Genomic DNA, 14,064 nt, shown 5'->3' with positions numbered 1-14,064 from the left:
AAACCAGACCTTGACACGGAGGCACCCGCATTTCCCACCAATTTCTTCAGGAGCTAAGCACGCATCTTGCAGATTTTGAGTCGGGTCTAGGTTGTGGTTTTCTCCTACGAGAGTAAAGCACTTTCCAGATCACTCTCCTCCTTCACTCACTACCCCTTGGCTCGCTCACGATCAAAAGTGAGGGCTGGGAGAACACGGCTCACGGAAGCAGGAGGAGCAGCATCCCGGCCTCCACTCAGCAGCCTAACGGGGCTGCAAGGAAACAAGACTCACCCCACGCCACCGGGAGCTCAAGAACGGAAGCCGGCGGCACTCACCAGGCAGGGAGAGTGTGGGCAACAAAGCAGCCCCCGCGGTTTGGCCACAAAGACAAGGGACTTCATTCATCATCCGTATTTATTAGGCGCCTGTTTCGTGCAAGGCACTGTGCTAGGCGCGGGGAAAGATACAAAGACAAATCCGACAGGACTGCCCTCAAAGAGCTTACAGTCTAGGAAAGGAGCATACAGTGTCTGGAGAAGATATTTTAGATGTAAATAACCTCCCCCCACCACCCACCCCACAAAAAGAAAAAAAAAAAGAAAGAACTTAAGTTTACTCGACTTGGCTTCATTTTCTTCTAGTTCAGCAGCTTGACATAAAAAGCATGTATGTGAAAGTCTTTTCAAATGCACACTTTTACTCGTAAACAAAATTCATCTTCATTAGAAAAAAAGGCTGTTTATTGCAATTACGAAAATCCTCAAACAAATCTTCAGTATTTTCATGAAATTTTTTCTTACGAATCTGTTATTTGTAAAGTAAACAATTTCCTAAATCGCTTCAAAACGTGCAACTTTTGAAAGAGACCTCTTTAAATCCACTGGCAGTCACACAGAACATACACAGGCTCTCTACTAAAAGCAAAGTGTCTGAAACAAATAGGTGTTGTTTTACTACCAAAGTTCACAGCTTACGGTTTTTCTCCCTACACTCATCTCACGTCAATTCACAATATTATAAAATAGCACCTCCAGTAACCTATACCTCAAAGACCCGAAGCTTTCAATCACGAAGCTTTAGATAGAATATTGGGGGAAAAATGTCTGATACAACCTTAAAGACCCATCTTCATGCTATTACTAAGCCGGCCAGACCCACCAAAGAACTGTAAAACAATTCCAAAATAGGAAATTTACAATCACCCACTTTCCCATTACACCCTTAGGAATCTCTGAAGTGTCAGTTTTCTGTTATTTTCCTTTAAGCGTCAAGAAACCAAATGTAATCAACTGGGGAAATAAAAAAGCACTGACAGAGCTTCTCTAGGCTAACCTGCTACAGAAAAGGACGATGTGTGCGAACTGCAAATTACTTGGTTTCTAACCAGAATTCTTTTAGGTACGTTTCTTGCAATCGTTCTCCTTTCCCAAGATCCTCTCTGGGCTCAGACATTTCTAACACTTAGGTTTCTGTTCAATCTGAAGCCTTGGACTTTGTAAGACTTCTTGAAAACACAGACACTAAGGTAGATGATATGCTGATCAAACTGAACACAAGGCCATCTGTTTTCATGAAGAATCACGGTCAACCAACAAAGCCGTGCGACCCAAAAATGAGTTCCTGAGACAGAGGTTTCTTATTCCCACGTTGGAGCATTCTTGTCCTGAGCAGTTGCCCAAAGTTCAGTAGAAACCAAAACCTAACCATTGTGCTACTGGGATCTTTCTGCTCCTCTTCCTCACCAAAGTCCCAAGAAGCGGGCGAACTGGTCAAATAAACTTCAACTCAAGTAAACTTCAACATTTGTCTCCGGCAACCTAGCACATGCGCCATCACAGAGGTGTAGGGAACCACCACACGGGCGCCTGCACCTGGTTGGGCCCGCCTTCACGAACGCACCCTGGGTTCAGCCGAGACCCCTACGGATACTACGCTTCCACGTGTAACATCTGTACAAACTATAGAAAGTTAAATTTTCTGGGTACAAAATCTAACAGAAACAAAGTCAAATCAGGAGGAACAGTTGTTAGTCTTCTGGTCACCTTCTTGTCGTCACATTACTAAAGGGCTTTTCTGTTCAGTCTCTGCTGAACAGATACCACGCATTTCAGACTCCTGTGGTTATAAAAGAACCACTGTTTAAGTTAAGGACTCTCCAACTCCGTCCTACAGATAAAGAAACCGAGACCCTGAACAGCTGAATGAAGAAGCTGGGGGCCACACCCACTCTGGTACTGGTGATCGGACACCTGCAACCTTTGACACAAACCACGGGATCACACACAGTGACCGCTAAAACCAATGTAAGGAAATGGGGAGGTGTTTCATAGGAGGTAAATGGAACAACTGTTAGCTTAAACCTATTCTTAGAAAACATTAGCCCTTTTTGGTTACTGCTGAGAGTGTAACTACAGTGTCTGGTCTTGCTTTTAAGGGTAATTGATTTGTACTTGCTTCCTTGAGGACATTTATTTGTTCACAGTAAGAAAAAATCATGTTAAATATGATCATATATTCAACTGTGTATTATTCTGCATTTAAATTATTTCTATATACATTTGGATTCTTCTACTTTTCACAAAGTAAAATTAATTTATGCAGAGAATGAAACGAGAGATCCTCTCTGTAGAAGTTGTTGGCAGCCTGAAAATTAGTCACTTCCATACAGGATGGGAAACCGCTTTAAGGAGAGGCCGAAAGAGGGTCCAGGGTCACAGAAAACATAATGAAAATTGTAAGTGAATTCTGATTAGCCGGTAATCAGAGCTACAGGAGAAAGGACAGGCTTAGAGATAATCTGAGGGAACTTTTAACTCCCTTCCTTGCTAGGTAACCGCAAAGCAATTCAATAAACTTCCGGGTGTCAGTTTCTTCATCTGCAAAGACCTAACATTCGAACTACTTACCTCATTAGATTATCGAGGAGAACACATAGTAAAACATATGAGAGTGCTTCTAAGTGGAAAAGCACACCAACAAATACTGATTATTACCGCAATAATTATTAAAATGTGGACCTACAAAAAATTTTAAATAATTACCACTCAGTGGCACGAGGCATGCTCACGAAAACAAACTTAACTCAGAAGGTAAACCATGCAAACGTTCTCAACTTTCAATGGCAATGCTAAAAGTTCACACAAAGATATAATACAAAGGAACAATTTTAGAGAAAGCACTGAGACACACATATTTGGTTGACTTAAGAGACTTTAAAGTGAGTTAGAATGATTTCCAGCTTATAAAGAGGTATTTAGTCTTTAAGTGGAGAAGGTTGCTCGTCACCTGTAAGAAAACCAAGCATCATGGGGCATTCCTAAGACAAATGGAACAAAATCCCGTCCCTCTTGGCTGTTTTATAAACCAGGTGTCTCACAAATAACCATCTTAGTGCTTCCAGTAATGAGACACACCCTCAAAGAGAATGTCCGCTTCTGAATCACATCCGATGTGAACCTGCATGAATGCAAGGCATAAAATAGCATTCTCGTAAGTCCACAGGCACCTAAAAGTTTTAACAACTCTTCATGCTCACTTTCTATTCCATAAAGAATCATGGACATACAGGGAATATCTCCAAGATAAATTTGTTACAAATCTTTATTATGTAGTTGTCTTATTTTTATAATACTCCACTCTGGTGGCCTTCTTTTGTGTGTGTTTTGTTTGTAAAATTGAGTCTAAATAGCACATTAACCTTTCAAATATGCCTTTTGATGTTAGTCTTATGCCCCCCCCCAAAAAAAGTAACAACCGAAAAACAAATGAAGATACAAGGGAAGAGAAAAATGAGATATGATTCATTAAGTATAAAAATATGTTGCTTCAAATTCAGAATAATTTAATAACTCTTCGTTATTTCATATGTATCTGGAAATGGGACAGATACATGACCTGATCCTGTCACGAGAGGTAGAATTCCAGCATTTGGTACAACGTTCCAAGACAGGGTTAAAGTGACATTCCTGTTTCCCCTATAAAAAGATATAATAATAAACGGATGTCAGCAGAAACATTTTTAGTTCAAACAAAACATTTTAATTCAAGCACTGAGGCTCAAATACTATAGAACTAGCTATTTGCAACTGGAACCCTCATCTATCAACAGAAGTTTTCTCGTCTTCTGAAATCCCAGGGACCCGCATTCTATTTGCAGGCATCCCATGATGACCTACCTAAATTCACTCAGTTACAGTTATTAGAACCACCAGCCAAAAAGCTTAAATGAGTAAAACACAGAGAATATAAAGAGATTTGAGCTAGATGTCAGCAGGCAATGATTTGCAATCTAATTCTATCCTTGTCTAGATTGTGAACACATCACAATTTCTCACGGCTGGCAATTTTTCGTCTGCAAAACCAGAGCTTTGGTTAAAACAGCTCTCCCCTAAAATCCTTTCCAATGTTTACTCGCAGAGCTTAAGAGCTAAAAATGACCCCAAAAGACCAGCCATTCTAATTCCTTCACTGGGTGTGAAAGGAAACTGAGGTTCAGGGAAGTTCAGAGAAGCACAGCAAGAGCCCTCAGTGTCACCTCCTGGATGGATGCACTATTTCTCCATTAAGGGTCCCCGAGAACTTCCCTCCCCATGTTCCATAAGGAGCCCCCTGCCAACCACAGTCCTACCGCAAGTGGGACAGCCCAGGCCCCCTGTGCACTTGGGGACTAGAAGCATCTGAGGGCTTTCTGAGCGTGACCGGGGTTCACGTACTGCAAGAAACTGTGTGCTTTTCCTAAATCCCAGTTACTATGACAGGATTTCTACCCAATCCTCTGGTTTGGTCCGTATACTTTTCTTCTTTCTCAACTGTCCTCTTTGTACCCTCTAATCTTTTTCTTTAAAATAAAAAATACTCTACATCGTTCTCTCCCCCGCACAATTACAAGTAAAGAAGGACAAAGAATTGCTCACTTGAGGCCATTTCCATCGTCAAAGAAAAAATATTTTGTTTTCATATCTTTCAACAGCAGCTTTGGATTATCACCTCGCAGAACAATCTTGTCCCAAAGGACTACTTGGTTGAGAGCCTACATTAAAATGAAAATGAATTAGACAGCTCATCAGAAATTCACCTCTGTCACTTCAAATTCAAAGCAGTGCTAAGCAAATAGTTTAATTTATATTAATGATACAACTTTTGAGGGAATTGCTAAAATCTTAAAGCACACAAAATAATAACAAGAGGACACACATAAGAAGTTGAGCTTTGCTGGGACAAAAGATGATCTCCCAGGAAATCACTGCTTTTGCTAAGGCAACTGTCATTTAGGGCCCCCACAGCTTATTCCGAGGGTGTAGACCTACTCGCTCTCCAGAGAGAGGCCCTTGGAGACACAGAAGGGATTAGAATCCCTGGAAGGAAAGCATTCTCGTAAATCACCTCTCCTGCCCAGCTCAGTGTGGACTCTGCATAGTGTCAGGGAAACTGAGGCAACTATTCCTGGTCCGTCACACTGTTAACAGGGGTCACTGCAGCCAGATTAGATCATGAATATTTACGTATCTCCAAGGTCTTTAAATTATCGAAGAATCACTAAAGAAATGAAGCCTTCTAAATATTTTTCCCTTAAATTAACCATAGGCACATCATTGTTTCATTTATGGCAACATTCTAGAAGCCAATTCTTTGAAACCGCTATTTTGACATATCAAAAGCAAGTTCTGTTTGGAAAATGAGGGGCATAAAATGAAGACAAAACACATTTGTGATCACTACTAAATCCCAAGACATCTGTTCTTATAAAGCTATTATGCATTATTAGCCTGGGAGGCCAACTGCCAGCATGTGGGGACTGTGCTCACTAAAAAGGAATGTGGAAATAATTTCTAAGAGGTTTCAAATCTTCACCATAAAACCGCGAAGATTAAACAGAAACATCGAGACTGAAGAACATACAAAGATATGCCGAAGTGAAATGACATCTTATATACATTTATTCATTCACCAAAGCAATGATGTGTCAAAGTTCCAAGTTGTATTAACTTACTAGTCACACTGGGGTAAACCAGAATTATGAATATGATTTAGGTACACCTGTCGCCAAGGTGACACATAAATTTGGATAATTTGTTGAGACCTGTAGAATAGTATGTGTGTATACAGTCATTACTCTTACCTTCAGAATAAGTTTTTCTAAATGACCCTTCTAACATTTTGTTGATTCTCAAGGACAAGGACCAAAACTCATCCAACCCAATAATCCGAGTGCCTAACAAATTTTGTGGTATAAAAGGTATGTTCAAAATAAATGTAAAATGAATTGAAATACGAAAAATTGCAGTTAACTAATCAAACCAATCAACAGATAAAGTTGATTAATTTTTCATCCCTTGAAAGAAAATATAGTTCAAATAACATACAGAAGTAGACTCATCTCTAAATATGAATTACCTCCAGACTGTATGGTAACAAACACGAGAGTGACTTAGGTGAAATAACAAAGAAGCACATTTTAATTCCATGGATTTTACTTTTGTATTTTAATTCATTTATCACAATCATTCACTTGACACTTTCAGGGGATTTCTGTTTTAGTGACATTCCATACAAATATCTCAACCCTTACTCTTATCTGCAAAAAAAGCTCTAAATCAAAATGGACCAGTAAGTTTCAATCTACAAATTAACAATTTTAGCAGTGTTTTAACCTAGTAGTTTAGTAGCTTTTCATTACAAAACTTCTGATAAACTCTAGTTTATGATTAGAAAGATTACTTTTAAGTAAATAATTGGTGAATCCCATACAACTCCAAAGCAAAGGAAAATATTTCCCAACAGACCAATGTTAACTGGAGATATACGGCTTGGTAAGACTATCAAAATAGTTCACATGAGAAGAAAAATAGAAATATTTAGATGGATTTTAAACTGATCTGACATGATTCAAATATTTGTCACCTTTACAGTTTTTAATTACATACATGGGTAATGAGAGCCGTAAATACAGCTCAGAGTTTGTTGATTCACATACCTTTCTCCAGTCAAAGCTGTGGAAAGAAAACTGGCCTGACGAGTGTGACACCCGAGCAGCAATGCCTCACCCCCATTTCCTCGTACACCCAGCATTCAGCAACATCCTTCCTGACCTTATCATTGGAAATGGTCTCCAAAGATTTTCGATCACAAATTATTTTGAGCACAAACCCCAAAAGATGCATTTCTATTTACAAATGATGTGCACAGTACACATTACTACTTTCGGATGATATCATCACTGACAGTCAAGGCAAATTTGCATTTCAAATAGTATTCCTGACCAATGTTGAATTTTCTCAGCCAACTTTTTTATTAGATCTCAGCTCTCTCTTTTTTTAATCCACTGTGGCTAAGCAGCTCCCAAGAGAAAGAAACCCACCAGCTCTGCCCCTTTCCTGTTGCTTACATGTGGTTGAACCATTCACATTTTCAACCTGTGATTCCTTTGCAGGAATCTTTTCGACCATTTTTTCCATTTTGTGAGGATTCGTTTATTTAAAAATAGATAACATCAGAGGAACCTTGGCGGCTCAGTGGGTTAAGCAGCCAACTCTTGATCTTGGCTCAGGTCATGATCTCACGGTTCGTGGGCTCAAGCCCCATCCATATCGGGCTCTGTACTGACAGCATGGAGCTTGCTTGGGAGTCTCTCAGTCTCTCTCTCTTTCTCCCTCCCTCCTTCTTTTTGCTCCTCCCCTGCACGCTCTCTCTCAAAATAAAAGTAAACTTAAAAGAAATAGGTAATATCACCCACTTAATTGGATTATACTGCACCTTACAAAATGCTGAAAATGAATGAATGAAGAAATGCAGGCAGTGTGGTCAACCTCCTGCCCGCTGAATTCATCTTCCTCCAGGGACGCTGCATGTTGTAGGAGACACGTAATCACCTGACTTAGGGACTGAGTGTGAATATTACCGTCAGCCCGTATTGCAAGTATTAGTAAAGCTTCTTTCCCTTTTATTTTAAACAGAGAAACATACAGATCAACTTCTTTCCAGTATGGCGCGTGAGGAGCTTGGAAGCGGCCACTCCATCCGAACAGCCAGTAAAAAGCTAATGAACTGAAAAACTGGCAACTCTTCCTAGATCCGTAAGAGAGGAAAAAATGGCTCTGAACGGTTTTCCTTATGGACTGCCCCGTCCGCACCCCAATCAGGGGACCACAATACTAGAGAGCTACAGAAGCAGAAAAAAGACAGAGGCTACCAAAGGAGATGTTTTCTTAGTAGAATCACCTCTCCGCAGGCCTGTGATTTTTACCAAACTCCTCAGGTCAGATACTCTAAATATATACAATTTATATTCTTGGAGCACCTGGGTGGCTCAGTCGGCTGGGCGTCCCACTCTTGATTTCAGCTCAGGTCATGATGTCCCTTTTCGCGGGATTCTAGGGATTCTCTCTCTCCTCTCTGTCCCTCTCCTGTGTGCTCACGAGCACACACACTCTCTCTCTCTCAAAATAAATAAACATTTAAAATAAATTAATAAATAAATAAAATCAGGTTTTAATGATCTATTAACTAATGAGGTTTTAAAGACCTATTAAAACTTAGATATGTGTATATATATACTTACATTATTTTTTGTTGAATATTCTGCTGATAAATAAAGAAACAATTGCTTAACATTCCAATCAAATATGTTCTCTAGATGTAAATAAATTAAGGAATATATAAATCATGAGGCAGCATACCACTTTTAAACCACTCTTGTTCATAATTATCCACAATACTAATACTAAAATAGAAAAAAAGGAGAGGTGGGCCAGAAACATAGTGAGACACTAATTTAGTAAAAATACATGATATGTATATATATATATATATCGTAAAATCTAGCTCATTTCAAAGAAAAATATATCAGCAAGATTATTAGCATTATCACCCCACACCTCTAGGCATTACTAGCTGAGATTCTTTGGTTAACAATAACAGAGCAATACAAAATTTAGCTTTCTGTGACATCGACTAAGCCTAAAAGAAAGAGGATTTAATCCTTCAAGCACTTTCGATTCCATGGATGTTCTAAAGGATAACCAGCCCTCGCCATTTAAATTTACTGATAAGCAAACATGAACTAGCTCATGTTAATTACACGAAGTATAATAAATTGTCCACGTTGCTTTTGGACACATGCCAGCAGAGATCAAAATGTCTCAATCCATGAAGTGCTTTGGTAAGAATATGCAGTTGAATACCAATTTGATTTCATCAGCCTATCAGAGTGAAGAAAAAAAAATTCATGAGGATTCAACACAAGAGCTGTGTCACTGGGAAATGAACGGAGTTAATGTTTGCATTTTTATTAAGTATTATATGTAAATGGTGAAGTCTTTTCATTATGTGCATTTTCATACCGACAGCAACACATCTATTTCATTCCACGTTTAGACATGTGTATCCGCTAAGAATCACACTACTGCAGGAGAATGGAGAAGTCTAGGATAGCGCTTTAGAAGAAAGGGCACAATTTCAAGTGTAGCAGCAGCATTAAGAAAATCTGACTTAACTACAAATGAGACTGAATATGTACAGTTCTTGAGAGATCAGGAAATTTCACTGTAATTCTCCAGGTACACAAGCTACTACTTTCACAAGAGATCCAAGCTCCTTACTAGTTTTAAAATGACGTGAAGACTCAAAAGCAGACATACCAAGTTTACCATGGGACTGTTGTCACGGTGCACTCTATTTCCTGAAAAAGTGTCTAGAGAGCTAATTCTTAGTCTCTTTCTAAACTCAACATTTTATTTCTAAAAAGTCCAGTTAAAGTAATTCCATGGCAGTAAAGAGCCGTATCAGGTAAACTCTCCGGGAATGTTATCTGCTTCGACAGACAGGTGCTTTACCCAAGTTCAGACAGTGCCATCACCAGAGCCAATTTTAATACCCAGGTCTTAAAGAGCCAGGTGACTGCACTGGAAGGGGCAGGGAACAACGCTACCGAGACCCTAGAAGACTGGATTGGCCAAAATGAACAGTTTCCAAAGGTAGAAACTCAAGATAAAGAGAAAATATTAAATCATCCTCATTTTAAATTAACTCCTTTAAATATTAAGATTTTTCTGACTCCTATGATAAAAGTACTTATAAAAAAACGATAATGGCAAAATGCTCATACAGTTTACCAATGACCATTCTGATAATGATCTTCTAAACCTTAAGAGATGCCAATTCACTTTTTTAACCTAGGTTTCTCTCTGCTACTGTACAATATGGATATTGTACTTGGGACTGTACGTAAAATATTCCATCTACGTATATCTGCTATCGTAAAATATGGATCCATACTTGGGATTGTACGTGAAAGATTCCATCTACATAAGCTGAGCACTGGTAACATCTTTCTTTCTGTAATCCAAACAACCTGGTTTTTTCTTTCTGAAATACAGATTCAAACTCTCTTACAGCTTTCAATCTAGTTAATGTTTCTATGAACAATTTAAAGTAGGTTCATAAAATGATAACTGAAGAATCCAAAAATAATTTTTTTCAAAGTGTGAATGAAAAGGTATGAAAACTCTTACTAATAGAAACATAGAAACTCAAGGGTGCAGATGTTTATCTTGAGAAACTTAACAGAAGAAGACCATGGGGGAAGGGAAGGGGGGAAAAAAGAGTTACAGAGAGGGAGGGAGGCAAACCATTAGATAGACTCTTAAATACAGAGAACAAACTGAAGGTTGGTGGGGGGTGACGGAGAGGGGAAAATGGGTGATGGGCATTGAGGAGGGCACTTGTTGGGATGAGCACTGGGTGTTGTATGGGAGCCAGTTTGACAATAAATTATATTTTTAAAAAAAACTAAAGTATGGCTGATTCAGGAGATAGTCAAAAATCACTAAGCAACATGTGTATCATTATACAACTATAAAGAAAGCAATAAAACATTTTCTTAAAGGATATCAGCCGTTATATCAAATGTAATGAATCCCAGATCACTTCTTTCTCTAGGTCCAGTGAAGTCTTCTACATTTTTTCTAAAAATAAAGACAAAAGTATTACCATCCTTCAAATATAACAGCACACACAATTCGCATTAATTCCATAAAGCTGGACGCACAGGTGCAACAGCAACCCCAGAGAGAAACAAGTAAAAATCAGAAAAACCTGTAAGTGTGAAAACAGGATAAAAATGTTAATCTAATACAAAATGCGGTCTTTCGCCATATTCATATACCTTAACAAAGAATCCCTAGCGGGGTGTAAAAACTGCTCAAAATGTAAACACTTGCTGTAAAGCACTTCGATAGCATGGGTAGAAGGTTCCAGATGACTACAGGTGGTGTGGAAGAAGCTAAGATAAAGTGATAACCACTGTTGTTTATTGAGTGCTTATTATGTGTCTGGGCCAGGTGAAGAATATATTTTCTTTACGATCTCAATCCTCGCGCAACAAGCCTACAAGTTGGGTATTATTTCCATTCTAGACAAAAGGAAATTAAGGTCCAGGACGGTACGAAACTTGCTCAAGATTAACACCAGCTAACAGTTCCTGTGTCTATTTGAATCTAAAACACAGTATCTAATAAACTGCAATAGAGAAAAAAAAGGGGGTGGTGGCGGAGGGTGGAGTCGGCGATTAGAGGACTGGCTTGCCTGCGACTCTGACAAAGAAATCAAGGAAACTGACGTTGAAGAACGAGAGTGAACTTGATGCAAGATGGAACAGAGAAGAGGTGAGAACCGGGGGGGGGGGGGGGGGGGGGGGGGGGGGGAAGCAACGTATCCAAGAAAAAAGTGCCAGAGAACCAACATTATGAAGGAAAAAAACCCAAAAGCATTCACGAAACGACAACGTCGTTCTGGAATCCCATTTTTGGCATTTTCGCCGATTTATTCACGCGGCGGACTTAGACCATCTCCACCGCGCCGCATCGGAGAGCTGGGACGGCGACCGCGCTCGGCGCGTCCCGACCCCTCCTGCCAACTTCAAAGCGGCAGCAGGCGTGCGCCGCCGGCTGAGGCAGGAAGGACAAAAGCGGCGGGGGGCCGGCCCCGCGCGCTCACCAGCGGCGGGGCGGACCGCACCGGAGCCCGGGCGAGCGGGCGGCGCACCGGGCGGGCTGCGCGCGGCCGGCGGCGCCGCCGCTCTGCTGGTGTGTTGCGCCCTCATTGGCCAGGCGCGGGCGGGGGGAAGTGAGGAACAGGAAGGAAGCGGAGGCACTGGCCTGAGTAACACTCAAAATTAAAATTTAAGAGCAAGCCCGGGAATTTGCGGCGGAGGGGTGGGAGCTCGAGGGGAAGCCGGGAAGCCCGCGACGTCCACCCGGGCGTCCGCCCTCGGCGGCGACGGCCGCTCGGCAGCGGGGAGGGTGGGGGCGGCCCCGGACGCCCTGCCCCGCGGCACCCCCCCCCCCGCCCCCGGCGCGGCGGCCCGGCCTCGACGCCCACCCCGGCCCGGTCCAGGCGCCCCGCCCCGCCGGCCGGGCCTCGGCCGCACTCACAGCATGATCCGCGAGACGTGCAGCCGCACCGGGACGCTCCGGTCTTTGAAGGCGGTGGTGATGAAGCAGCCGAAGGTGAGCGCCGCCATCACGCTCAGGGAGAAGGCGAACAGCGAGTTCGCCCGCGACAGCACCGTGTTCATCGCGACCGTCTGCCCCGAGCCCCGTTCCACACGCACACGGGGGACCCCGTTCCGGCCGCGGACCGGCTCCCTGCGATCCGCGCCGCCTGCGCCCGCGCGCGTTCCGGGAGCGCGCGCCGCCGCGGCCCCGCCTCCTTTCCGGTCCTCCGACGCGCGCGCGCGCGCCCGCCTCCCGGGACACACCCACCCTCGCGGCCTATCGCCTCCACCAATCAGCGACGAGCAAGCGTTTCGCCACGGAAGACCCGCCCCCTGTCCTGGCTTCCTCTCCTTTGGCCGCTAGGCTCGCCCAGCCTTCTTTCCCGGTCCTTCGGTGTGGTGGTCCGAGTGCTGGTATTTCATTAATTTGCGCTTGAAACCAGCAGCAGAACAAGTTCGTTTGGAGTGTGTTCTGAGGCTGCGCGTTGGAAGCAGCACTTTACAAAACTCTTACCCTTTGTCAAATCGGGTCAAAGTTACAACAGTTTTTGGGAGGGTATGGGACAGAAAGAGTGGCCGCCCGGTTCCCCAAAGCAGTGTGCCTTTACTTTACTTTCCACGTCAAACCTCAGTCCAGTTCCCAGTAATGCTTTGCCTTACAACTGCAGCTAAAGCTATTTCTGACGGCTAAGAGCTGCTGCTACCAATTTTAAATATTTGCATTTTGACGTGACATTTCCCATAACTAAAAGAATAACCTCACGGGGTTCTTAAGATCAAAGGAGATAATTACTGTGGGATTGCCATACAGCACAATGTATAAATATTTTATTTTGCTTTTTAATTTATTTTTGAGAGAGGAGAGAGAGAGACAGACAGAGCACGAGCGGGGGAGGGGCAGAGGAGATAGATACAGAATCTGAAGGAGTCTCCAGGCTCCTAGCTGTCAGCACAGAGCCAGATGTGGGGCCCGAACCCACGAACTGCGGGATCATGACCTGAGCCGAAGTCTGACGCTCAACCGACTGAGCCACCCAGGCGCCCCTTAATGTGTAAATATTTTAAATTAGCAAGCCATCGATATGTCACGGCCCTGAGTCTTGGCTCCGCACTCCGGATCTTCATTCCCAGGCCCTCCTGTCTCACACTTGCTTTTTGAATCTGGCCATTCAGTCCACCGTGTTTGGTCTGCCTGTGTGCACTGGACTATATCCCTGCATGACACGTTAGCTCATTTGTTGACAGCAGCCTGCTCCTCTTGACATATCAGACTAGTTTCTTGAGTATCCTTGAGGGGCTATCAGAAATTATACCAGCGGCGCCTGGGGAGCTCAGACCTTTCAGCGTCTGACTCTTGATTTCAGCTCAGATCATGATCTCATGGTTGGTGAGTTCGAGTCCCTCGTGGGGTTCAGTACTGACAGTCTGAGCCTGTTTGAGATTCTCTCTCCCTTCCTCTCTCTCAGCCCCTCCCATGCACCCTCACATGCACTCTCTCTCTCTCCCCCTCAAAATAAATAAATAAACTTAAAAAAAAAAAAAAGAAATTATACCACAGAACATTGGTTTCTGAGGATCCATACCCCACCCTC

At 42.5% G+C, this 14,064-nt stretch overlaps 1 protein-coding gene across 1 annotated transcript; it reads right to left on the bottom strand.

Annotated features, from left to right (window-relative positions):
• Positions 1-378: 378 nt before the first annotated feature.
• Positions 379-12,670, bottom strand: SPCS3 (signal peptidase complex subunit 3). The gene is made up of 5 exons (XM_042982898.1): positions 12,411-12,670; positions 10,870-10,943; positions 8,540-8,616; positions 4,896-5,011; positions 379-3,956 (listed from the first exon to the last, which is right to left on the bottom strand). Exons 1-5 carry the CDS (start codon positions 12,551-12,553, stop codon positions 3,824-3,826), a joined length of 543 nt encoding a protein of 180 aa, XP_042838832.1. The 5' UTR covers positions 12,554-12,670; the 3' UTR covers positions 379-3,823.
• Positions 12,671-14,064: the final 1,394 nt, after the last annotated feature.

Source organism: Panthera tigris, chromosome B1 (genome assembly GCF_018350195.1).
Source record: "Panthera tigris isolate Pti1 chromosome B1, P.tigris_Pti1_mat1.1, whole genome shotgun sequence".
In the NCBI taxonomy this organism is placed as follows: Eukaryota; Metazoa; Chordata; class Mammalia; order Carnivora; family Felidae; genus Panthera; species Panthera tigris.
The sequence above is the reverse complement of the archived record's forward strand: the minus strand, read 5'-3'. Positions and strand labels throughout refer to the sequence as shown.

What these genes read in the sequence shown, in the direction of transcription:
- SPCS3 (XM_042982898.1), bottom strand. Translation starts at nt 12,553, where the DNA reads ATGAACACGGTGCTGTCGCGGGCGAACTCGCTGTTCGCCTTCTCCCTG. An exon ending in TACATTTGATATAACGGCTG is followed by an intron (nt 8,617 to 10,869) that starts ATATCCTTTAAG and finishes TAATTTATTTAC; the next exon opens with ATCTAGAGAACATATTTGAT. An exon ending in GACGATGGAAATGGCCTCAA is followed by an intron (nt 3,957 to 4,895) that starts GTGAGCAATTCT and finishes ATCTTTTTATAG; the next exon opens with GGGAAACAGGAATGTCACTT.